The 27,803-nt window shown below is 38.1% G+C and overlaps 2 protein-coding genes across 2 annotated transcripts; both read right to left on the bottom strand.

Moving 5' to 3' along the window:
• Positions 1-2,356: 2,356 nt before the first annotated feature.
• On the bottom strand, positions 2,357-16,319 carry LOC306883003 (ubiquitin-like protein 3). The gene is made up of 7 exons (XM_079438046.1): positions 16,006-16,319; positions 15,803-15,888; positions 15,259-15,407; positions 8,187-8,295; positions 7,304-7,390; positions 6,979-7,056; positions 2,357-5,339 (listed from the first exon to the last, which is right to left on the bottom strand). The coding sequence occupies exons 3-7, from the start codon at positions 15,283-15,285 to the stop codon at positions 5,287-5,289; spliced, it is 354 nt and encodes a 117-aa protein (XP_079294172.1). The 5' UTR covers positions 15,286-15,407; positions 15,803-15,888; positions 16,006-16,319; the 3' UTR covers positions 2,357-5,286.
• Positions 16,320-18,828: 2,509 nt separating this feature from the next.
• Positions 18,829-27,537, bottom strand: LOC306883787 (cationic amino acid transporter 3-like). The gene is made up of 12 exons (XM_079439272.1): positions 27,464-27,537; positions 24,512-24,921; positions 24,040-24,201; positions 23,525-23,696; positions 22,830-22,948; positions 22,527-22,749; positions 22,055-22,194; positions 21,859-21,961; positions 21,138-21,370; positions 20,827-20,993; positions 20,626-20,734; positions 18,829-20,021 (listed from the first exon to the last, which is right to left on the bottom strand). Exons 2-12 carry the CDS (start codon positions 24,879-24,881, stop codon positions 19,876-19,878), a joined length of 1,944 nt encoding a protein of 647 aa, XP_079295398.1. The 5' UTR covers positions 24,882-24,921; positions 27,464-27,537; the 3' UTR covers positions 18,829-19,875.
• Positions 27,538-27,803: the final 266 nt, after the last annotated feature.

The following is a 27,803-nucleotide window of genomic DNA, read 5'->3' as shown; positions in this document are numbered from 1 at the left end:
GTGGATGGAAATTTTATTCAAGCTGAGCACGTCCTTCTCATTCACCGCACACCCAAGCAAACTACCACTGTGATAGTGGACCCGCTAGAGCAATTCTCCTCACACTGTGAATGCCAGTTCCTCTCCCCGTGCCGTGAGCTGCCATTAGTAGGAAGAGGCTAGAGCTCCATCTACACCACGCCTCTACGCCCTCAAGTGGTCAGTCTTCAGTGACTGGTGTTCAGCACGTAACCAGGATTCGGTTTCATGTGTCCCACGTGCTAACCCTTCTGCAAGAGCTGCTGGATAAGGGGCACCCCTTCCACGCTCAAGGTCTATGTGGCAGCCATCGCGGCGAATCATTCTCTCGAGGCTGGCCGGACTATTGGCAGAATTGACTTGGTCATTAAGTTCCTTAGAGGTGCTCGGCGGTTGAATCCTCCTTGCCCTAAGACTATGCCAATTTGGGACTTGTCCATAGTCCTGGGGGCCCTCAAGGGCCCTCCCTTTGAGCCGCTTCAACAGACGGTTTAAGGGTAATGACTCTCAAAACCGCTCTGCTTTTGGCCCTAGCGTCCGCCAAGCGAGTAGGTGACTTGCAAGCCCTGTCTGTCAGTGCTTCCTGTCTTGAGTTTGGACTCAATGACTGTAAGTCGTTCTTTGGCCGTGCAGTGGCTATATACCGAAGGTGCTCTCAACTCCGTTCAGAGCCCAGGTTATCTCCCTTCTAGCCCTCCCCGTTGCGGATGATGAACAGGGACCTAACTTCTTGTGCCCAGTCCGGGCACTACCAGTGTACTTTGAGCGTTCTAAGTCTTTTAGACAAACAGAGCAGGTCCTTGTGTGCTTTGGAGGCCGCTCTAAATGGCTGCCGGTCACAAAGTAAGACTATAGGTGTGAGGGCCCATTCCACCAGAAGAATGGCCTCCTCCTGGACCTGGTCCAGTGGAATCTCTATTGGGGAGATTTGTGCAGCCGCTGGCTGGTCGTCGCCATCTACCTTTATCAGATTCTACAGTTTGGAAGTCCCTGCCCTGCAGGCACGGCTGCTATCTGCTTAGTGCTACTTTCTCCCTTCTGGCGGGCTCGAGCGCCATTGGTTTGTGCAGCTACACAAACGTTAACAATTCAGGCTTCAGTAACAGAGTAAAAAGGAGTTTCCCCATTAACAGTTGTCAATAAAAAATGACGTCGCAGCGCTCGTTCCCTTATCTCAGGGAACCGAGGTTACGTGAGTAACTGGAGCGTTTTCTATCAGCTGTTTAGAATCCAAACTAGTGATTCGAGAATGAATCGCTATTGCTCAAAACAAAACAGGTGTGGAATATGCGATTCAGTTTGAGTCATTCAGACAGTTCACTCACAGACTGAATCGTTTGGAGCGGTTTCTCACACCATACTCTGTAAGACAGAAAACAAACACTCACATTTACTGTATATACTGTCCATGGTATGAAACAAAATGTCTCAAATGTCTACTATCGCTAGTGTGTCAGCGATGAAGCTTTATTGTGCATGCAGTTTGTGAATAATGAACAACGCAGGTAAACTGCAGGTAAAGAAAGTTTATATCCAAATATCTAAAGCATTATCAAAAAAATGATATTTTTGATTGGGGAACCTGTGCCCCAGTATTTGTGAAAGGCATGAAACGCTTCTGGACCAGGCTAACAGTAGCCAGTACACTTTGCTCACAGCTGGTTTTAATATCAGCTGTAATGGCGGTCTGGAAGCAGGACAGGCAGAATTAGGACTCTGGAACCTGAAGACAAAGCAAAAACAGTCCCCTACTGCTGCTGAACGTGACACATCCATCATTCTGCGTGTTTATTGTATATTTTCCACTTGTATAAAGTAGAGGTCAAATGAAAGATGCTGCATTTTAGAGTGAAAGATATATAGAGCTTCTTGGAGAAAGGTCTCTGGGGGTTAAATAGATCACACCACTTCCACAGACCATACATATTTGTGCTTGACCTCAGGGAATCCATAAAAACAAACAGAAGGATATAGAGAGAGGTTTTAAGTTGTGAGGCAGCTGCTCCATAACTCTCGCCGCTTCTTTCCAATCCACCACGAGACTTCCTGCTAAACCATTAGTGGTGCTTACTGTTTAGGTTAACCCTGGACCTGATCCATCCCTTCACACATAGCAAGCAACTCATGCGGGTTATGTATATTATTACAGCTAAGGTTTAGAAGACTGACAAGATTTAGATGTGGCGCTAATCACAATTAGGCCTACACTAATATGTAACAATGAACATATTCAATAAACATCTCTTTTAATACAAATAGGCTACTGTAAAAAAAAAAAAAAAAAAAAAGGAAGCTGTGGTTGTAGGTTGTTTTTCAGAAAGTTTTTTTTTTTTTTTTTAACTCGATTTATAAAAATTGGTTAAAAATGTATCACAGTTAACAAAAAAATTAAATCGAAATTTTGAACATTGATAAGAAATGTTTCTTGAGCAGCAAATCAGCATATTAGAATGATTTCTGAAAGATCATGAGACACTGAAGACGAGTAATGATCCTGAAAATTCAGCCTTGACATCATAGGAATAAATTACATTTTATAATATGTTCAAATAGAAAACAGTCATTTTAAATAGTAAAAATATGCAACATTATGGTTTTAAATGCATTTTTGATTGGTGAGCAGAGACTTCTTTCAAAAACACAAAAAAATCTTACAAATCACTAAACTTTTGAACCTGTATGCATGTATATTTGACAATATGACATTGTATGCATGTATATTTTTCATTTCTAGATGTTTGGTATTAGATAGTTTAGCAGATATAAGGTTATACTGTGGTTCATTCTCTGTCTTTCGTAACAGCTTTATTATGATTGCGTGGCCCAGTGCAAAAAGAAACAGGCTCACACCACGAGCAGTTCACTATAAAGTGATTAAGACTTTGTGCTGGAGTGCACGATCTGGACAATTCTTCCTTCGGTTCTCTGCCAACGTCAACTGGAAACCTGGACACGTCTCAACAATAAGTCACGAAAGGACTTTTCAAAAACAGAAGGAAAATTTTATTAAACTAGAAAAGGTCTACAATAAACTAGGGCTCATTGCGATCCTTAAAAGAGGAAAGAAATGTAATGGGTCAAGCTACTGAGCCTGCTGTCAAACATTCAGTGGAAATTGATGGTCATAACAAAACGACTATAGACTTTCCAGAGAATTAATACAATGGTAAGTAATAGTGTTTATGCTGGCTCCTTTATGTATTCTGTGTTTAAGAAAATGTTAATTGGTTCAACACAAGGACCAACTTATATTAATTCATTCAAATGGGCCTAGTATTGAGAGAAATATTAGAAGCACGCGGTCACAGAACCGGAACCACATCGCCATCTAGAGGCTGCACCACAACACAAACAGAGCTGCTGATTATTTATAAAGGACGAGATGCCACAAAAATTTCTAAAAAGCGTTATTTGTCATTTAATGCAACGCTAGACCCAAACTGTATATACAAATAATGTATACAGTACCAAGCTAGAAGATAGTCACTGAAACGCAAACTAGAAATTGCCAATGCTAAAGAGTACTTCGGTTGCATAGATATTATATTATATGCACATTGATAAACAGTACATCTTACTTAGGTGTGATTATATGGTGTATTTTTCATGAATAAGGTTGTTGGCCTTTAATTTTGTGGTGGTTCATGATAAACAAATACATAATAATAATAATAAATAAAAATCTTAAAATCCACAGGAACACCAGAGTATTATTTGAAAGGTTTTTATTAATTTATAATACAAGATTTTTTTTTTTACATTTAATAATCTGTAGCTAATTTTCATAGCAGTGACAATGATAAACACTCTTGCAGTAATTGGCCAATCAAAACAAGATTGGAGACAGTTTCTGTGGACACACTTCCCACAACAACTGCACGCTTTCCAAAAAAAAAAAAAAAGCCTCACTCACTCACACACACACACAATTATCATGAGTCAGCCATCTGATGTGTACTAATAAAAATTCAACCGTACTCAGACAAGATAAAAAGGACTCCATTATTAATAATAATATTAATTTCCCACAATCAAATGGCAAACAAAACAGACGGCATACAAACATTAGGAAATAAAATATTAATTTCTTTCTTTCTTCCAGCCCAGTGGGAGGCCATTAGGGGGTGACCGTTCCCTGCGCACATCTTTACCTCTAACGCTGCAGTGCAGCAGGGGGTCCATGAATCCATAGCGCTCATAATGGGGGCTTTTACCAGCCCAGCCCTTCGCTCCAGGCAGAGGCTTTCTGATGACTTCCTTATTCTTTGCACCTGGGCTTCGCCCCTCAGGACGCATGTTAGACGAGCATGGGAGAGGATACGGATGATATACCCTGACTGGGCAAGAAGAATAGTTTGTGTCATTTCACATCAAGCACAAAATCGGCAACCTTCCCTCATGCTTCTTCAGCGGAGACGAGGAAAATAAAAACGCTATTCAAGTAGACACGGGGTGAATGGTTTTTAAAGGCGGCTGGTACACACCCAGGGCGAGGAAACACTAGACTAGGGTCATGCACAGATGTCGACGCAACTGGTCAGTAAGAGGAGTCTGGCGACTTTGAGATCTACTCTCGATTGGTCCTAGGACAAAGGCAAGAAAAATAGGCCGCCATGGCACATCAAATCCACCAGTGCTACAGCAGACTCCCTCAGTCCACAGCAACAGACTGGCGCTTGTGTCATCACACCTCTCTCTCCGTAAGCTCCTTCTGTTTGAGGCAGGCGGGAGGATTAAGACTACAACACACACATAGTGACTTCAGATAAGGATCCGTGTTAAGTGCAATCAAACGTCTGCGATTATGACGCATGTTAAGCTTCGTCTGAGTCAGACGTGTGATCCAAGTGAAAACTCTTGACACTTGGGTGTTGGGAGAGCAGAAGGTCTCTAGCACAGGACGTCCCCCTAAAAACCTGTTCACGCATCCTTTTACATAATTTCTTTTCAATGATTCAGGTATTTCATATTTGCACATTTTAATATTTTCAGGTGGCCTGTGAACAAAGGGCCACTTCACTAAGCAGGTAAATTTGGCAACCAAACGAAACGAGAAAACTGAACGAAGGAAAACATATGAGATTTGATAAACTTGGCACAAGAGAGTCTCCAGCTACTATACAGAGCAAAAACACTGAACGAAAACCTAAATCGCACCCTCCCTGGAGCTCTTCTGTAATCATCCAGAATGCACCACGGGTTGGTGAGGAGAGACGGGAACGGGGAGCAGAAGGACGAGGAGGAGGTGGAGGAAGGTTTGTCTGGGTTTTACAGCAGTAGACAACAGCTGCTCTCGGTAGTCTTCTCCCTGTTCCTCTGGCCTACGAGAAGAGAGCAAATATTGAGTGACACCTAATAAATCAAAGACAAAACCACAACCACAGGTCCTCCTCTTCAGTGAGAAGAATGCGAGGGAAAGGCAGTACACTATGATGACTTACGGAGGAGAAAATGGCCTGTTTTCTTCCTTGAATGACATGCTATGTGTAACTAGTCTGTAATTAATGAGGGGTGGCATTAGAGTCAACATTCAAACCGCATTCAGAGCACATTTGCTTCTGTAATTTGAGGCATAGAGTAAAAGAGAATACTGAATGAGACATGCAATACAGGACTGTGTTTTATCCATCAGGAATGGACTGGATCCTGAAAAGTGGGCTTTCTATACTAATCAGGCTCAAGTTTACACTTGAAAATGTTTTGATTTCAATGATAACGCTTAAACGTTATTGTGGTCATCTGACAACTAAATCACTGCATTACCCAATACATTTTTCAGAAAGCTGCATTTCCTACTACAGAAGCCTGAAGCAATGCTGTATGTTCAATAGCTATTTGTCTGTTGGTTAAGATGGGTTAACAGTAACAGCCAAAGTGACATCAGCTGTAAAGGATTAGTTAAAGTCATTTCCAAGGTGGAGTAATAGTTGAAAGATCACAATGACAAACACATTTTTGTTTCTTTGGAATAACGCACACTGATGAATCATTCACAGTAAGACCAAGGACATACACTACAGCTCAAAAGCTTGGGTTAGCAAGATTTTTGGGGGGGATTTGAAATAAATTAATTCTTTTTTTCAGCAAGAACACATTCAACTGTTTAAAAGTGATAGTTAAACATAACATTAATTACAAAAAAATTTGAATTAGCTGTTCTTTTTAACTTTAAATTTATCAAAGAATCCTGAAAAACGGCCTCTGCAAAAATATGAATATGATAAGTTTGAGCAGCAAATCGGCTTAGAGTGATTTCTGAAGGATCATGTGACACTGAAAACTGAAGTATTGATGCCGAAAATTCAGCCTAAATTACAGAGATAAATTCAGAGATAAATTACATTTTAAAATATATTAAAACAGAAACTGTAATATTTCTCAATATTATCATTTTAACTGCATCTCACTGACCCCAAACTTTTGAACATTAGTGTATATTAAGAAAGTAAATATGCTCAATTGTGTTTTCATGTTGACTTCACATATAATCAGGGAAACTTTAAATTCTTGTTAATTATCTACTGTAAAATGACAGCGTGAATGCGGACTCGTGTGCCAGGAAACATTTCTATAATATATTCTTGAAGACATCAAAGCATGTAACTTGCTTCCTCATTTCAAATACAATGACAGTCATCATGATTTCAAAACTTGCTTCAATAAAGTCAGCGCAACGCGTCAAACAGGAAGAGACAAGGATAAGGAAACTTGTATACAACATCTTGTATTACAGTGTGTGACTGGATAAAGCTCAGTGATCAGTTTCTAATAGGCAGTATGCCTCTTAATTATTCTAATGTGTTTGGAAGATTGGAGGCAGCTGCCACCCTGGCAGCAGTCCTCCAATAACTGCTGTGCCCTTGTCTTTAAAACAAAAAGTGGTTGTGGATAGGCAAGCCAAGGACATTCAGCCATGTTTAGAGCAGTGGGAGCTTGCCAGAGGAATATATCAGCACTTACCATGGGAGTTCGGCTCTGGCAGTGTCTCTCTGGCAACCAAGTGCATGACAGTTGTTCGGCCAGGGGGCAACTTCAGAGCTATTCAACAGAGAAGTTGCATACTGAATATCGACGTACAACTTGGCCACTTTGCCCAGTAAAAATACAGCTTCTGACCTACAGCATATTTTAACAACTTCCCATTTTCACTGTCCTTTTTTGTACACAAAAATGTGTAATAGTGCCTAGAGTGAGGCCGAGTAACAGACAGACACAGAGACAGAAACAATAAGACTGTCAAAGCGGGTTGACCGTGACAGACATGCAGAAAAGGTCTAGTGCTCACCTCCTAGTGTGACATTGCCATGCAGGAAGCGGCCCTGGAAGATCAGCCTCAGGATACTGGGGCTGCTCACGCTCTCCTCCTCCCAGCCTGCAAAACAATACATCACATTCACTACAGAAACAGGCTTCCCTGATGCTTTACTATGAGGAAAAAAAGAGTCATATTTTGATTAAGATCATAAGATCATAATTTGACCCCAGAGTTTGACTGCATCTGACCAGACCACAGATGAAATACAGTGAAAATAAATTAGCAATAAGAAAATATTTATTCGATACATCTATGACATACACTACCATTCAAACGTTTAGGGTCAGTAAGATTGCTCTCGCATCCTCAAGAGACTTCTACATTTATTTAATCTAAACAGTTTAAAAAATATATTGTGAAATATTTTTAGCATTTTAAATTGTTTTCTATTGAATTCTAATGAATTATCAGCAGCCATTGCTCCAGTCTTCAGTGTCACATGATCCTTCAGAAATCATTCTAATATGCTGATTTGGTACTCAAAAACACTTATCATCAATATTGGATCCAGTTGTGATGCTTAATATTTCTAAGGAAACCATGATTGTTTAATAAATAGAATGTTCAATAGAACAGCATTTATTTGAAAGACAAACATCTTCACATCAATTTTATGCATCCTAACTGAAAACAATCATACTGACCATAAACTTTGGAACAGCAGTGTATACATTTTAAATGATTGTTCGCTCAAAAATAAATATTCTGTAAACATCAATATTTTACAACTAGGACAGCTGTTTTTGCAGAGGACCTCCACATAAGTTTAAACAAAAAAAGTGTGTGTTAAATACAAATACAATACTTAAACTACAAATACAACCAAAGCTAAAATTATAATTATAATTCATACCTGCTGGCCAGTTCTCAAAAACATGCCGGGCAATGTCTGTGGCAGAGTCATTTGGAGAGAAAGTGAAATCCTGTGTCTTCCCACTCACAAGGATCAGCCGTAGATTCACCTGTAGTCGGTTGAAAGGAGAGAGGAAACAAATGAAATCATTAAACTGAAGAAGTGCCCTACAACCCACAGACAATTCCACCGTTGGTGACATTTACACCAAATAGACCTTAAATGACCCTTCAATCTGTGCTCACCCCACATAACATGAGACGACCTGGAGAGTCCTTTGGAGAAACGGGCATTCCTTCCTAATTAAATTTATGTTCAGCTTTAAGGGTGAAAGTAGCTACTACACACTTTAAAGCTTCCTGTGAAATGGTCTGATGAGGGGAGAAGGAAGGAAAAAAAAAAAAAAAAAAAAAAAAAAAAAAAAAAAAAAAAAAAAAAAATCGCAGGATAGGGCAGAGAGGAAGTGCTACTGCCTTTCGTTTCCATGAAATGATGCTACACCCCCCCCCATCTTTCCTAGGCACCCCGTCATCCTAATGCGATAACCCCAGGTGTCCCAGACAACCCAGGAGTTATTAATTTTACATGGCCCATGCATAACCCCTTGCAGGAGGAGGGGAGCATCACGGTGGATTAGCACAATACATTTGCTCCATGTATGAGTCCTAATAAAAAAGCAACAGACAGACATGATGCCTTTACAGTCAGTATTAATAACACCACAATGCTTTCTGCCACAGGCCAACACATACTTCATGACAATTTTCATACATCTAAGAGATACATCATGCATATACTGCCTCAACAAATAAAGATTATTTGATTTTTACTAGGGTTGCACGATATTGGATTTTTGCCAATATCTGATATGCCGATATTTTTCAGCTCAGTTTGGCCGATACCGATATATTTCCTTTTGTTTGGAAACAACACCAAGTCTCTCCTGTACAGGTTTTTTTTAACAGTACATTGAAGCTTTGAAAATACCTATAAATCAACTATATCAAACGCTGGATTTTCCCCCCCAGAAAGATGCAGTGTTAACACTAACATTTTATTTTAAGATTTAACATTTGTAGATTGTCTAAAACAAAAGAGTTGTAAAAATTCTGAAAATCTTTTAGAGCTCATGATTTGTTTTAAAAATAAAACATATTACACATTAATGAATAAATCAGTATATATACACAATTATTTAATTTACAAGTGTCAAGTTTGTGATGAAAACATTTGTATATAATTATACTAAAATTTGTGTCAAATAATAATTGTATTTGTGTTTAACTTATTTTTAGTTTTTTATTATTATTATTATTATTATTATTGATAGTAGTAGTAGCATTTTAATCATTTTATAATAATCTTATTTTATCTATCTGTCATTATTATTTCCGGGAGCAACAGCAACTACAGTAAAATATGAAAGTTGAAAAACAATAACATATGGTGCCAAACCTGACTGATGGTTCCAAGACTATAATTACAAATTATTCACACAAATGTGATTAAATCTTATTTTAGCAAGATGGATAATTTTACTGTGGTTTCAAATTTAAATCAGTACTCGATATAGGCAAATTAGGCAAGTGACTGAATACATTTTACAGCATCCTCTTTGAAACCAAGCAGCATCATGAGACTCAATGTCTGAATAGAAAAGACACAGAGCGCTACTATGTCAGCCCAAAAATAAAATCAGACCAGGATCTCAGAGTAGCTTAGATTCCAAAGAGTCTCTTGTTAATTTTTTTTTTTTTTTTTTTTTTTCTAATCCAGGGTTTAAACCTCCTTTTTCTCCTTTCATGGTTTTCAATGACTGCAATTTAAACATTACATCACCCACACTCAGTGTGTGGAGCTTGGCTGGACCTTAATGCTTTCGTTCAGAATCCGATGGAGAAGGGGGGGGGCAGTTGGTCCTGGCATTGCGGTGTTTAAAGCCACATACAACAAAGAGCACAACAACAAAGGAAAACAAGCTTCATGGAGACACTGCAACCAATCAGAAGACCTGAGAAACTGTCAACATGTTTCTGAGAAAGTGGAAGTGAAAAAAATCAGAATCAGAATCAGAATGAGCTTTATTGGCCAAGTATGTTTACACATACAAGGAATTTGTTGTAGTGACAGAAGCTCCACAGTGCAACAGAGAGACAGTAACAGGACAGGACACAGATAATAAAATAATAATATACAAATGTCCAAATAGGCAATGTACAAAGCAGCAAAAACACAATATATAATATAGAAAACTATGTATGTACAGGTCAAGTACGAGCAAATTAGAAATGAGAAAAAAATAAAATAAGTGAGTGTGGTGAATGGATAATGTATTATAGTTGTGTGTTCCACGTTTGTTGAGTGTTCATGAGATGGATTGCCTGAGGGAAGAAACCGTTCCTGTGTCTGGTTGTTCTGGTGCTCAGAGCTCTGTAGCGTCGACCAGACGGTAACAGTACAAAGAGGGAGTGTGCTGGATGTGAGGGGTCCAGAGTGATTTTACCAGCCCTTTTGCTCACTCTGGATGAGTACAGTTCTTGGAGAGTGTGGAGGGTTGTACCAATGATTTGCTCAGCAGTCCGGACTACTCTCCGTAGTCTTCTGAGGTCAGATTTGGTAGCTGAGCTGAACCAGACAGTTATTGAAGTGCAGAGGATGGATTCAATGATGGCAGAGCAGAACTGTTTCAGCAGCTCCTGTGGCAGATTGAACTTCCTCAGCTGGCGAAGGAAGTACAACCTCTGCTGGGCCTTTCTGACAATGGAGTCTATGTGAATATCCCACTTCAGGTCCTGGGAGATGGTGGTGCCCAGGAATCTGAATGACTCCACTGCAGTCACAGTGCTGTTCATGATGGTGAGTGAAGGGAGAGCAGGGGGGTTTCTCCTTAAGTCCATAATCATCTCCACAGTTTTGAGCGTATTAAGCTCCAGGTTGTTAAGACTGCACCAGACAGCCAGCTCCTTAACCTCCTGTCTGTAAGCAGACTCGTCACCGTCCTGGATGAGGCCGATCAGTGTGGTGTCATCTGCAAACTTCAGGAGCTTGACGGAGGGGACTTTAGAGGTGCAGTCATTGGTGTAGAGGGAGAAGAGCAGTGGGGAGAGTACGCAGCCCTGAGGAGCTCCAGTGCTGATGGTACAAGTGCCGGATGTGAATTTACCAAGCTTTACTGTTCTGCTGTCTGTCTGTCAGGAAGCTGTTGATCCACTGATAGACAGAGGTGGGGATGGAGAGCTGGGTTACTTTATTCTTAAGGGTGTCCGTGATGATGGTGTTAAACGCGGAGCTGAAGTCCACAAACAGGATCCTCACATAAGTCCCTGGTCTGTCCAGATGCTTCAGGATGAAGCGCAGTCCCATGTTGACTGCATCATCCACAGACCTGTTTGCTCTGTAGGCAAACAAAGGGGGTCCAGTAAGGGACCAGTGATGTCCTTCAGATAAGCCAAAACCAGTCTTTCAAATGATTTCATGGCTACAGACGTTAGAGCCACAGGTCTGTAGTCATTAAGTCCAGTAATTTTGGGTTTCTTTGGGACGGGGATGATGGTGGAGCATTTGAAGCATGAGGGGACTTCACACAGCTCCAGTGATCTGTTGAAGATCTGTGTAAAGATGGGGGCCAGCTGGTCAGCACAGGATTTTAGACAGGCTGGTGACACACCATCTGGACCAGGTGCTTTCCTTCTTTTGTTCTTTCTGAAGACCTGGCACACATCTTCTTCGCTGATTTGAATTGTAGGTGTGGGGGAGAGGAGGGTTGCTGGAGGTGTTAATGGTTGTGTGGAGAGGTGTTCAGGGCGGGTGTGGGGTGTTTTTTCAAAGACAATAAAACTTGTTCCAAGTCGTCTGCTAGTTGTTGATTCTCCAGAGTGCCAGAGGGGGATGGTGTCTTGTAACTGGTGATATCCTTCATGCCTTTCCACACTTCACTGGAAGATAATTTTTTCCTTAGCTTGTCAGAATAATTCCTCTTTGCCACACTGATCTCCTTTTCCAGTGTGTATTTGGCCTGTTTGTACAAGACTTTATCCCCCTTTCTCTAAGCATCTTCTTTGGCCTGACGGAGCTGTCTGAGTTTTGCAGTGAACCATGGTTTGTCGTTGTTGTAGATTAGACGAGTCCTGTTAGGAATGCACATTTCCTCACAGAAACTGATATAAGATGTTACAGCCTCTGTGAGCTCGGCTTCAAAAACAGACCAATCAGTGAGAGAGAAACAGGCTTGTAAGACCCGCTCTGTTTCAGTCCATCTTTTAACAGATCTTAATATAGGCTTTGCAGATTTAAGTTACTGCCTGTAGGTTGGAATAAGATGAACCAAACAGTGATCAGAGAGTCCTAAAGCTGCTCGTGGAACCGAGTGATATGCATCCTTTATTGGTGTGTAACAGTGATCCAATAAATTACTGTCTCTGGTGGGACATGTGATGTGCTGTCTGTATTTTGGCAGTTCACGGGAGAGATTTGCTTTATTAAAGTCCCCGAGAATGATTAAAACAGAGTCCGGGTGTTGTTGCTCACTCTCTGTGATCAGATCAGCGAGTTTCTGTAAAGCGAAAAATCAAAATCCGGTAAAAGATTTTGTCATGTGTTCTGCCGAATGTTCAGCAGGTCATCCCTGGTAAAACTGATCGTATTTGAAAATCAAAAAACAGGAAAAACAAACAAAAACAGTACAAACACTGGAGAGCAACGCACAATAGCTGCCATCAGCGGCGCCATCTTGTAGTATCTATCCCACAGTTCCTCTCCGTTTCCTCTTAAAATGTGTATGGAAAACTGCTTATATTAGTATTGAATTATTCAGATTGTGTCAAACATGCTAAATGGTAATATAAACATCATGTGGATCCAGCTCATCAGGGGAGCCCATTTTTCCTTCCACCCCACTGTGACAGCAGCCCGGGTCATGACCCAAATAGTGGTAGCAATCAAATAACATGACAGGAAAAGGAAAAGGACGAACTCTTCCCGCCACAAATCTGTGCTCATCCTCTCACACCACGTGCCACCTAAATCCTTTCTAAGGGCCCCCCAATGCCCTGCCCTAACCTATTGTGAAATCAGGCTTCTGTGCTGAGGGCATTTGCAATGTAGGGCACCCCACCCCCATTCAGACGCACTTGAAAATATTCAGCTTTCACCTATAGGGAGTTGGGGACCTGCAGTGAGAACAAAAGAGGTCAAACCATAATCCACGACGTCATTCCAGCACACTGTTTACAAACAACAAGCCCCCGATAAAGGCATGGAAAGCCCTCTCCCAGCCTCCTCGGGTGGATTTAAGGGTGTTATCAACAAATCTGTGATGGGTAATATAGACAAGAGCATAACAAACAAACAAGCACTCCCTGCTGCCCCAGTTCTTAAAGCCTTGACAAATACAAAACACCAAAGCTGCCTAAATGCCTCAGAACCAGTACGTAAACACCTCCATAATCTCACAGCTTATATATTTTCTGCAATATTATTATTAATATTTAGTCATTTAGCAGACGCTTTTATCCAAAGCGACTTACAAATGAGGACAACAGAAGCAATCAATTGTAGTATTAAAACAACTAAAAACAGATCCAAAACTAAAAGCTAAAACTTTATAAATACTACCTTTTAAAAATAAATTAAATACAACAAAATTTCAAAACTTAACATTTAAATGAAAAACAAAACAAAAAAGCTAAAAACAATTCAAAATATTAAAGAACAAAAGTTATAAGAGTATAATAATGATTCTAACATAACACTAAGCAAAACACCAAAAAAACAACAACTATATGTACAACCACACACACACATTTATAAATTCTATACATATATACATCATTTCATTTCCATTTAGTTTGTTGAAGTATTAAAATAACTCAAATTAAATAAAACAAACACATGAGGAGGACTTCACACGACAACTGCTGCGACCGCTACCGCGGTAAACTAAGCTTTTTTATACCCATCTAACAAAATACTAATTGAATTTAGCTGGACACACTTTCCTTATTTTTCCACAACAAATGGCCAAGCAAAAGCAGACACTGACAAGATACGCGAGATAGAACGAGACCAAACGCGATATCAGCACGTCTCCACACAGATCTTCAGTGATTCAATGATTTTCAATCATGTTGCTTTCATCCCCAAATCAAGAGCCTAAAGTCATCAGCATTTGCCCCATCCTCAAATAATTTGGTAAATAACTAAACCAAACAGGTTCAGCAAACAACAACAAATCTCAAAGCAACAGCAGCTCTTTGTGCATGCTTCGTTTTATAACCTCAGTCTCAAATAAAAGTTCAGATTGTATGTAATGTAAACCCATATTAGCACTAACAAGAACAGGTCATTTTAGTATTTACATACTATTAAATTAATTACAGTATTTTTTAATTGGCTTTTATTTTTAATATTAAATATTTCTATTTTATATTGAATTATTTTTACATTAAATTTTAGTAATTTGTAGGTTTTTCATCTAATGTTTATTTCAATAAACAACATTTCCCCCCCATAGTTTTAGTTTCAGTTTTTTGCTAACAAAAATAACACTGAGTTTAAAAATTTGTGGGCCTAAACTAAAACTCTGCAGATTAAAAGGAAAGCTCACCCTAAATTGAAAACTGTCATCATCTGTTCACTCTCAGTTTGTATAAAACATGCAGGATGTAAACAAAAACGAGGGCAGAAACTTTTCAGTGAATAATGATGCAAATGTCAGTCTTTTCATCAAATAAAGCTATCAAAGGCTTCAGGTGGTTTGAAAAATAGTGCATGAATAATACAGACCACTTTTTGTCTTTTGTCAGAGCTTAACAGTGATGGCCATTATCCACTTTCATAGCATGGAAAGAAGCAGCATGGACACTGTGCTAAACACCTCCTTTTGCACTCATAATGAAAAAGCAAAAGCAGATAATGACAATGCTCATTCATCAGTGAACTGTACCTTTAAGATTTGAATGCGCTCTAAAAGTGATGACACTTGATGATTTCTCATATAATCTTTGCATGTCTGAAAATACCAATTTGTGCAATGATGCATCATGTAAAGAGAGACCTAGACTGCTATACTCACTGTGTCAGGGTCTCTCTGAGAGGTCATGGCTGTGATCAGAGGTGGAAGGCAGCCAGGAATCGATGGGTGACCAGCAGTAAGAGGGGAGCACAACCCCTGGCACAAAGACTCAGTATAAGTCCCTCTGGCCTTTCTCTGCCTCGCACAGCCTATCACCAAGTCAGTCATTCACAACATGCCACACAGATTTGTTTACCATACACAGTCCAGTGGTCAACAATGCATTTAATTAACACTATATACTTAATTACCAGTTTAGGTGACAGACTTTACTAAGAGAAATAGTATAGTATTACAACATACAGTAGGTGAGATGACAAGACATTGCTATAAACACTGATTCATAACATCCTGTGAATGTTTTGCAAGTTGGTTAACTGCTAGGTGGTAAACCGCAGTATAAGTGATCATTTCAATTCATTAATGAACCCATTAAAGGATATGCAGCCTTTATGAACAATACACTCTATATGGCTAATAAACAAACAGTCAGACTGAGTGTAGATAGGCATATTGTAGGAAAATGCAAAAAAACATCACATACCTTTGCTCTACTTGACTTCAAGCCAAACTAGTGTTTGTATTACTGGAACAGCATTATATATATCCGCTTCAGAAATACAGATCTGCCTGCAAATCAGACACCAAACCAGGATGAGCTCGACTGTTGATCAGGAACAAATACAAACGAGTCCAAAATCAAAGCATCAAAACAATGACACACACACACACACACACACAAGTTACCATTACACAAGAGATGAGTTTAGTTTATGAGGCGAGCGATGTGAAAGGCTGTAGGAGCAGAAAGACAGTGCGCGCGACTGCTGGCCTTGAGCTGGAATAATTTCTGACTGCGGCAAAATAAAGAGGAACTAAAACGACCGTTTTGATCGAGTCACAGGCGGCTACCAGATCCAAAGCGGTCGTTTGATGGTCCAGGGCTTTTCTCGAACATTAACTGATGGGTATATCCATCGTTCAATCAGATCAGATGTAGCTAAATTCACTTGCTGCGTTCAGGCAGATTAATGGCCGAGAATTTAAAGACACCGGAAGTCAGCTGGCCATATATACAGGAAACGGCGCGCAAGGCTTTCTGGGACTTGCAGTTTTGACGCAATTCTCCATTTTAATCGCACCTTGCATATCGGCAGTCATTTCACAGGCTTTTTATTTATTTAGTCATTTAGCAGACGCTTTTATCCAAAGCGACTCACAAGTGAGGATATTAGAAGCAATCAAACGAGCAACAACATGCAAGTGCTATTACAAGTCTTGGTTAGCCTAATGCAGTACACATAAGTTTTTTTTTTTTAAGAAAACGAGTAGATAGAATATAGAAAAAAGATACCTAGTGTTTTTCTATTTGTTTTTTTATAAGAAACAAGTAGATAGAATAGAAAAAATAAAGCTAATGTTAGTTTTACAAGAAAAGCTAGCAGTTAAAGAATAAATATGCAATTGATAAAAGGTCAAATGTGTGTTTTTTTAATAAAAAGATAGATGGATAAAATAAAATTAGAATAGAGAGTGCTAGAGTTAGAGGGTCAAATAAAGATGGAAGAGATAAGTTTTTAGCTGCTTCTTGAAGATGGGTAAGGATTCGGCTGCTTGGATTGAGTTGAGCAGGTCATTCCACCAGATGGGAACAGTTAATGAAAAAGTCTGTGAAAGTGTTTTTGTGTGTCTTTAGGATGGCACAATAATGCGGCGTTCACTTGAAGAACGCAAGCTTCTAGAGGCACATAAGTCTGAAGTAATGAATTTAGGTAAAGAGGTGCTTTGTGATGGAATGTGGGGCTTCCTTTCGTTTGCTTGTTTTTTCCCTGAACTTGGTCATAAATATAAAATACTTAAAAACATAAATATTTAAACTGCATCATGTCAATAGGTTAAATATCTTATATAATCAAACTCAAAATTTAGGATGACAAATACTGTTTTTATTGGAATATCTCTTCCGCATGAAAATCCTTATGGAATTTAATTATGCGATTTCACACACCCTCAATTAAAAATCATTTTAAAAGAAATCTTTGCACAATTGAATGACAATACTTGGTATATTTATTTGATAACAGCATAACACATAATAAAGGCACATTAAGTAGGCTATTTACATAGGAAAGCTGAAGTGTGTAATTTGTTTTAATGTTAAAATACTTTCTTCTATCTCATTGGAACATCCCGAGACAACTAAAAGGGAGCCATTTCTATTCTGATTTACCCAAAAAGTGTAAATAATGCAGATCCATGTTTAAGCATCCAAACCAGAAACTGGCTCAACCAGTGGTGTGAGTTTGGTGTGGGACTATCTGGGAGCATTTTATGAAAACCATACAATTTTTTGCAATTTCATTTGCTGACATCAGTGGCACTGATATTTCACACTTCAGCTTTAAAGAGCAAATATGTACATGAATATGAAACAATGTCTTACAACACAGTAAACAGCAATGTTTGTTATATTATAGTAGCAATACATATCAATAGAGCTCTTCAGTCGCAAATTAATAAGCCAATCTGGATAAGAAAAAAATAAATATATATATATATATATATATATATATAGGTATTGTGGTAACTAAGTTCCCATTTATTAACATTAATTAAATTAACATATACTAATATTGACATTTGTTCCTTTAATATTATTTAAAGAACCTGTGCAAACAAGTAATGTAAACCACAGACCTTATTTTACTCATAAACCAAAAATTCCCATTGGAATTCCACATGCTTTTAAAATTCTTTTCCAGGTTTTAGGACTTTAAACTGAACAGCTCTATACCTCTGAAACAGTTAGAAAAGCTAGTCACAGCATTGAGCCATGTAAAGCCATCACTTCTGAGGAAATGTAGACTACAGTAATACTCATAAAGAGAAGAGAAGGCAGTGTCTGCTCAAAGTTAAGAGTACTGACTCATAACAGACATGATTTTCAAAAAACTGGAAGAAACAGTTCCAGCTCAACTACACAGCAGCATTGTGTAAACATTAATTGTAAAACAGGCTGTAAGTTACAATATTTGCAGCAAATGGTAATGACTTTTGAAAAATATACTGTACAAATAACTCTGTTTAGTGTAAAGAGCCAATAAAATACACCATTTCCCAGCAGCAAATGGAAAAAGCCACCAAAGTCACAAAGCTCCATAATCTCTACATTCAGATCTAATTTTCCTTAAAGAAAAAAAGCATTTACATTGCAATGTTTTTACAAAAAACATTATGAAAACAACATAAACTGTGTTATCTTAAGAAGACAACTAGAATGGCAAAAAGTGCATGAAAAATAAGAGCACTTAGATGCTGATGCTCAAAATGAAAAATTATTAATTTTGTCACATATGAAAATAAAAACAGACCCCTTTCCAGAAACAGACAGTAAGATAATTTCTGTTTTTGCTATTAAGCACATTTAAGACAATGAGGTTTCCTGTTTTACATCCCAAATATGCACAGCTCAATAAGAGAAAACTGTGTTTAAATGTATTGTTCTTTCTAAATGTGTAAAACATGTTACAGGGACAACAATAAATACATTTCCCTTCCTGCTGGTACATAAATACATCAATACATTTACAAAAATATACAAGAACATACTTTCACAAATAGAAAACTACTGACAAAATCCATGGTAGTTTTTAAAATATTTTTCATGTATCACTTTTCATATTAAGTTTATAAAATTAACTACTACAAGGACGTTTTGAGTTCAAAACAATAATGCATGTGTTATTTCACACTCTCTCAATTCTCTCTGGTCCAGTAAAAAATATTGGGTTTGTTCACACTGCACACAAATCTAATTTGGTCTTTAAAAGTGAATTTTCTGACTGTGCTCGCACTGTAATTTTGCAAAGAATGAATTCTGATCTGTTTGCCTACAGTAGGGGCTAGTCAATATCGTCACTGGATACTATAGTAATGACATGAGTGCCCAGCATAACAGAAAGAGACTCATACAACTGTCAGGGTGGAAAGAGAGAGACATCTCACTGCGCTGCTGAACTCATGAGGCACATGAGAGAACATCATTGTGCAATCAGTCACTTTTACTACATAGTGAATGTGACAGTGTGCTATACAAGTAAATGTGGACATGAAGGATGTTGCACAAAGGTTGCATCATAAATGATTAAAAAAAACCTTGAGTTGGGCACGCCCAATGAGATTTTTGCTGCCTGTCTAAACAAAGCCTTTGAATAACATGCTCCCATTCATTGTGAGAGGAAGGAGTCACCCTAAATGTCCACCCACAGGCAGACACCCCATTCATGAATATTTTTTCAAGTGTAACAGTTTTGCCCCATCTCTGAAAACAACATGTGCATACAAAGTACATGTAGGACTAGATTGAATTCTTCTCATTATGAAGCCTAGACATACATAAATAACACTGTTACAGCACCATCATATATTGACACAAGGTAAACAATTAGCAAGAAATAACACAGTTTACCTACTGAATAAAAATGGCAGCGCAAAACCATTTTTTGTCAGTTATTGATGCAGACTTTAGAAGAACTATAAGGTGCATTATAAAGTGAAACTGCAGCATTTTACAAAACCGGTTGTAACGTTGCTGACATACCAATCCAGTTGCTGTTCTTAAGGTGTGGCCTTCTCATGTTCACTCTCATCTTCAGTAAGGTAGATTGGTTTCTTTGCTTGAAGGATGGGCTCAAATTTTTCTGGGGAATTGTTTTTACCCTCAGAGCTGTGCCTTATCCCATATGCAAAATAAATAATAAAACCTAAAACAGACAAAGGCATGAAGTCAAAATTTAAAGCACAGTAATACAAAAAACATTCACGGTAGCGTATAATTACACTACTTTACAAATGTTTGGGGTTGGTATGATTTTTCATGTCAAGTCTCTTATGCTTATACCAAAACTGATCAAAAATACAATCATAACAGTAATATCCCGAAATATTATTACAATTTAAAATAACTTTTCTATATGAATATATTTTAAAAATGTAATTTATTTCTTTGATGCAGAGATGAATTTTCAGCATCACCAGTCTTCAGTGTCACATGATCAAGAATCATTGCTATATGCTGATGCTCAAGAATTATTATGAATGCTGAAAACAGTTGTGCTGCTTAATATTTTTGTGGAAACCATGATACATTTTTTCAGGATTCTTTAATGAATAGAAAGTTAAAAATAACAGCATTTGTTTGAAAAATTTTTTTTGCCAACATTATAAATGTATTTACTGTCACTTATGAACACTTCAGTGAATCCTTCTAAAAGTATTAGTTTCTTTCTTACTGACCCCAAACTTTTGAATGGTAGTATACATTTAACACACAGTTACATGACAACGATTTCAAATGCTATAACTCACCGATACCCATCCATATGGCGAAACGAATCCATGTAGGTCCATCCAATTGCATCATGAGGTAAATATTTACAAAGATACTGACCAATGGCAGAATAGGGAGCAAAGGCACCTACAAAATGAAGAGAGAGGATTATTACAACCACCAAAAGATCTGAGATTTTCAATTTAACAAAGCATAAGCTTTGTAAATTAATTCTGTACCTTGAAAGTGAGAACCTCTTTACTCTGGGGCTGTCGCCAGATGATGAAGATGCAGACAGAGGACAGAACAGACAGGATAACAACCAAAATGATACAAAGAGCGCTGCCCTTCCCCACCTGCTCTCCGTACACCGCCAGCACCACACACAGCAGAGTGAACAGCACGGCTGAACAGAAAAACAGAAGGATGTTATCTGCCTGTTCACTACATGAACACCAACATGATGATTTTACATTTCCCTGAGCTCAACATTACAGCTACACGTTGCAGGAAAAAAGGTAAATCATAAACTGGTTTTGGAAATGCTTACATATGGTGCCAGTCGCAGCGTAAACAATGATGCCTGAAATCTTGGTGGGTACGTCACAGATGGGCTGCACCAGCATCCTGATGGAAAACCTCTCCTTAAGAGGTGTTGTCTCCAGCTCCTGGCTGTACTCATCCCCGCTATCTACATCTGCCATGCCTCCTTTAGCCTCCAGCCTCTCTAGTTCCATCGGCTTCTCATTCGCACCACTGGAACCAAGACTGCCCGGCTGGTACCTGCAGATTTTAAACAAAAATTCAATTAAATGTTTTTGAAAGAAGTCTCTTATGCTCATTTATTTGAACAAATATACCGTAAAAAAAGTTTACAACTACAATTTAAAATGACTGTTTTTTTATTTTAGTATACTTTAAAATGTAATTTATTCCTGTGATGCAAAGCTGAATATTCAGCATCATTACACCAGTCTTCAGTGTCACATGATCCTTCAGAAATAATTCTAATTTGCAGCTCAAGAAACATTTCTGATTATCATCAGTGTTAACAGGTGAGCTGCTAAATATTTTTGTGAAATCGTGATACATTTAGGATTCTTTGATGAATAGAAAGCTCAAAAGAACAGCATTTATTTTGAAATAAACATATTGTAACATAAATTACTGTCACTTTTGATCAATTTATTGCAACCCTGCTGAACAAAAGTATTAATTTCTTTCAAAAATCCCCAGACTTTTGAATGTTAAGTGTATGTGTATATACTCACCGGAGAATGAGTACACACACAGCAACTAGAGTGTATGCCAGCAGGGTCCCGATTGACATCAAGTCCACTAACGAGGCGAGATCAAACAGAAAGGCCATCAGAGCTACAGGGAGGAAATTAGCGAGATTCTAGAGTTAGTTTACGAGAGTTACATCATCCACTGAAAGTCATTACATGAATAAAAATACAGTCTTACCTGCTACAATGCCAGACACAATGGTGGCCAGCACAGGTGTCTTGGTTTTCTTGTGCATTTTGGAGAGGGAGCGAAAGAGCAGACCATCCTCAGCCATGGCATAAATCACACGAGGCATAGGGAACATGGAGCCCAACAAGCTGAAGAACATTAAAAAACAACAATTCATCACATGTTGACTTTAAACATGGTTACTATAATTAACTGAAATTTGAAACCATAAAAAAACATTTTTGGTTAATTGAAATGAAATAAAAGTTAACTGAATTAAAAAAAGGCAGAATTTCAAGGCAAAATTTCACTACTTGATGTACTTAATATTAAAACTTAAATAAACACTAAATTACTAAAACTTTAACTTAAATGGACAAGAAAGCACATAATATAAAATAATCAAATTCAAAATATTAACAAATCTATACTATTATCTCAATATACTAAAATAAGTTTAAGTCAATGTCAGTAAACGTACCTGGTGGAAAGGGCGCACAGAGACCCCACCGCCACAATATAGCGAGCAGGGCCCCACTGCACATACTGGAAGGCCTCTGGAAGAGGACTTTGAAGATCCAGCTTGTAATAGGGCATCATGAGTGTGAGCGCTGCTGACACTCCGAAGTAGGCAAAAAAGCAGATGAGCAGAGAGGCCACTATGCCGATCGGGATGGAGCGCATGGGGTTTTTGGCCTCCTCACCTACGACATCACCAGAGCTGAGGTGAGTTTGGTTTTGAAAGTAGGAAAAACTGGTTTTCATGACATTTTTCTGAACTTACTTGTGGTTGCGATGCAGTCAAAACCCACAAATGCATAGAAACATGTTGCAGCGCCAGTTAGGATTCCACTTAAGCCAAAAGGTGCAAAGCCACCCGAGCCAAATTCTTTTTCAATTTTCCTAAAATGTGAAAAAGTTTTCAAACTTCAAATTTACAAAGAATGTTTTATAGACATATACCTGTACACTATATTGCCAAAAGTATTGGGTCACCCCATTCTAATGAACAGGTTTGAGAAAGATGGAAGCATAATTCACGTATTTCTGATAATCAGAAATGTTACATATTTTTCATTTGAATTATTTTATCAAATTGTAATTTTTTATCTTATTCAATTTAGCTTATTTATGAATTTTCCTAAGATTTGAAAAAAAGTGTTCACACTTCAAATTTACAATGAATATATATAGACATGTAGTTTAATGTGTGTACATATTTTTGTGTGTAATTTTTTCACAATTATTAAAAAAAAAATTCAAGCTGTCATTTTTCATCTAATTTATTAAAAAAACTTTTCATCTTATTAATTTTTCTAAGATGTGTTTTCAAATTTACAATGAAATAAATTTAATTGTATACCTGTAATCAGTAAATATCCTACTGACCCAATTGAGTGTTTCATTTATGCTCTAAATTGTATTTTCTTAATTTCTATTGCTATGCCTGCATCTAAAAGTTAAGGCAGTGTGACTTACTCTGCATCATAGTTGTTTGTGCTGTTAATGTAGTCCTCCACAGTGAGGTTCCAGTTGGCAGTGTCGCCTTTCACAAAGCCCGATATAATGACAAATGTCAGAACCACCAGGTTGATTCCTGTGAAGATCTTGGTGACAAGTGCAGACTCACTCACTCCAAATGCCAATAATCCTGTTGCGTGGGAAGTGAGAGGTAGCAAATTCACACCATTATGGTCTTTTGCATGGCAATGGTGAAAAGAAATTGTGAGCAACAGTCCTATGACTAATGGATATATTGGTAAAGCGGACCATTTAAAATGATTTAATTGCTTCAGTATAGCTGGTGTGGTAGAACCAAAGAACCAACAAAAGCAAGTGTTGGATAAGAGGTAGAGTCAAGAATTTTGTAACAAAGATCAACCAGCTTAATGGAATAATGGGAAATATTGACTTTGGAAACACATTGCGCCAACTAAGAAGTAACTGGGCATCATCATATTACAGCTGAGTGATTCTTAGAAAAAGGTTCTCACCAGTGAGCAACATGACCAGGATGAGAGCAAACACATCTGGATACTGTGCTAATACTTTTCCAGTGTCTGGAAACGACATGTAATCAGTGAAAAAACCAGAGATTGTTTTGTTCACTAGATTGTCAAACGTTGAGCTCCAAGCCCGTGCAACACTGGCTGTGCCTGTGAAATGGAGAGAAGGACATATGAGTAGACGCAAAAGACTTCAGAACGTCCACTTGTTACATTAAACCTAAGCAGCCGCTCAATGGCCCTTCGGTCTAGAGGAGTAAACACTTCATACAGTTTCAAAACCACTTCAGCTCATTCGTAATCACATATAACTGGTCAAACTCTTGGGCTCGCATTCGGAGTTAACTCATGGGAGCTGATGATTAATTAGTAAATCTGGATTCAAAAAGGAAATGTTTTTCAGTCCAAATTAAAGTCACATTATTAAACTAGTTTCTATAGATAAAGTCTGCATGCTCACCAATCACGTATGACAGAATGAGGTTCCATCCCGTGATGAAGGCCCATATTTCACCCACTGTTACGTAGCTGTACAGGTAAGCGGATCCCGTCTTGGGAACACGTGCACCAAATTCAGCATAGCACAAGCCAGCGAGGACAGAAGACAAGGCCGCAATGAGGAAAGAAAGCACGATGGCAGGTCCAGCCTTCTCTCGGGCCACTTCCCCAGCCAGGACGTAGACACCTGCACCCAGTGTCGCCCCCACCCCGAGGGCTATGAGGTCAAGCGTGGTGAGGCAGCGAGCGAAGCGGGTCTCGTCCTGAGAAGTGTCCAGCATGCGACGCCTCAGCAGCATCTTCCCAAAGGAGGCCAGTTTATTCTCAGCCATGATGGATAACGTTGAGCAGACTGGGATAAAGCTGAAGGCACTAAAAGAGAAGAGAAACAAAAAAAAAACATTTTACAAAAAAGTGAGAAAATCCTGCCTTTTTTGCCAATTAGGTATATAAATGAATGTTTTAGTTGTTCATTTCGAGGAAAAATAAAGCTCAAAAGGACAAGATATCTTAAAATGCTCATCTTGACTTAAACACCACAAAGTGAACTCCTAAAGCCCATCCATACTAAGAATAACTATATTAGCAATAGCATCCACACCAATGTAGAATAACATTCTGTTTATTTAAGTGTATGGCTTTAAATGCCCTTGTAAACAAAAAAACCTATGGCATAATTTATTTAAAATGAATTTATTTCATACTAAGTATATCTCAAATCCATTAACGTATCTACTGACATATCACTTAAGACTTACTGATATAAAATAATAGTTAAACTTTATTTGGTGTATTTCTTTATTGCACAATGCATATTTCTTATGCCTAAAATGTGTTTTAATGTCACCATTAAAAAGGATTGTATGATCTTTGCATAACACCAATCTATAAATGCAAGATATTTCAAGTGTACCTGAAGTATACTCGCAGTAGTTCCACTTTAACACAATCAAATATACTTCAGTATATCTTTAGTTGGACCTCAGAACTACTTCAACACAATTTTGTTGTGCATTAAGAACAAAAACAGTAGTTCCAAAATTAGCAGGTTTAGTATACCAAAATTACAATTGCAGGGTATTTTTATTACGCACATAAATATGTAAATGTATTTGTAGTATACTCAGCACAAAATACATTTCAAATTGTTTTTTTTTTTCTTTCACTAGGGTGCTCGAGCTCCTTAAAGCAGGATGGATTCTGATTGTTGGCTTTCAAGGGTTTTAATCGCTCTGAAAGTGTTTCTGAAGATATGGTGCAGATGTCTTTATTTCTCAGTTTTAGAATGATCATTAAAACTTTATAGTTATCATTCTTGGTGTGAACGGATCTTTATACAAGTCATTTCATGTAAAGGGCATATAAAAGGGCGGCTGTTATCCACCACACCCGCAGACACAGAAAGAGCAAACACTTTACGAACACCTCATCTGACCACAGGGCAGTTCAACCCATCAGGAAAATGAATAAGATTAATATCTAAGAGGTTTGCCCTTTCACTACTGAGTCATAATTCATGAAGTTCAACAGCTCCAAAGCCCAGATACAGAGCACTGACATTGGTGTGGATGGAAACAATTTTCCGGCAAGACCAAACTGATTCATCACAATTCATTGGATAGATGAAAAGAGCAGACCGGGTGAAATTGGAAACCCGGGTGAATTTAAAAAATGTCAGACATGCTATTTGAATACAGTTTACATAATACAAATATTAACGGTTTTTGTCAAACAGTGTAACCATTGCACACTTTTCAGTAGAAATAGAGCCCATGCAGGAAAGAGTTTCTTGTGCCGTTTTGGTCTAGGAGCTCAATGACGTCACTACACCGAAAACATGTACTTCCTTCCAGGGGTGTTATATAAAACTACTAGCATTAAAACCCCCCACTAACTTTAGAACAAAGCAAATGCAAAGTCCAAGTCTAGTCTATAAAAAAAGGTTGATTAAATCGGTTACATAGTGAATATCAGTGAAACTAGTTCAAGCGCTGCCTCAGACACTGATATGACTGAATAAAGTGTTTAGAGGATATATTATTTATGTTCCAGTATATTACTGTTAAATAACACTTCCTGCTAAAGGAAAGAGCCATGTCAATTGGTCATGCAGTAACTGAGTTATTCTCTGAGCAATTCAACAAAGAAATCATTTCAAGCAATAAGCTAGGTAACTTTAACATCTATCCTGGCACCTGCTTCACTCAACTGAGTTTGCTAAAGTTTTAAAATCAGATTAATATACTGTATTTGAAGATGATCCCTCAAAACAATTGCAGCCCACATTTTTGAAGCATCAAAAATGAAAACTGCTTTAGAGAAAGTTTGCTTGTTATATAGCTTGACAGTGTCTAGTTTACTATTCAAATGAAATGCACCAGCAGCACCTTCATTTATAACAACTTCATAAACTATTCTATAGCTCAGTGTATGAGTGTCATTCAGTATAATTGTCAAGAGCCCACATGCACTGAGATGCATCCCAATGTACTGATGTGTTCAGTTTAGCATGATGTATTTAAACTCATAACTTTAAACCATGTTCAAATGAAGCTGTTCAAAACTGCCAACACAACAGCATATTGATTTATTGTCATACAGGCAAATATTTAAGTATTATTATGGTATAACTAATGTGATAATTACATTTAAATTTACAATCCGAGTTTGTGTAATTATTTATATACATATACTGAATAAATAAATAATAATAATAAAGTAACGCACATTTCACATCTAAAGGCACGCGCGCCATTTCTGCCACGAGGATGAAGGTAATAATGATAAACATATGGGATTTCCGCTTACGATAGAAAATCTAATTCAGATGCTTTAGTTAACGAATAATCGAAACGTCTCGTATTCCAGACTAAGAATGGAGTCTCATATCTAATAATGGTTAAAAGGTAGTTACCCTCAGTTGATGTACTGAAAATCCAGCTGGTTATCAAGACAGACGATGCGCGCGGAGCAGCAGTCTAGAAAACTGAGTAGCACAGTACATGCAATATAACACTCCTCCGGAAAACCTTTTAAGGACAAGCCTGTTTCCCCTCAAGGGTCGGGTTTTTCTACGTCAAGAACAAAGCCAGTCGTGGTAGAACATGTTGCCACTGACTTGGCACCTCCTTTGGGCTGACTGTGACGATGACGATTGTTATTTTTTTTCCAAGCATTCAATAATAAAAAAAACGTTGCCACTGAGGACAGGTATTGTTTTGAGCGAACGACATGATTTTTCCTGCATTTCTGAA

The sequence above is a fragment of the Barbus barbus genome, assembly GCF_936440315.1.
Source record: "Barbus barbus genome assembly, chromosome: 17".
NCBI classification, from domain to species: domain Eukaryota; kingdom Metazoa; phylum Chordata; class Actinopteri; order Cypriniformes; family Cyprinidae; genus Barbus; species Barbus barbus.
This window is presented reverse-complemented; position numbering and strand designations above follow the sequence as displayed.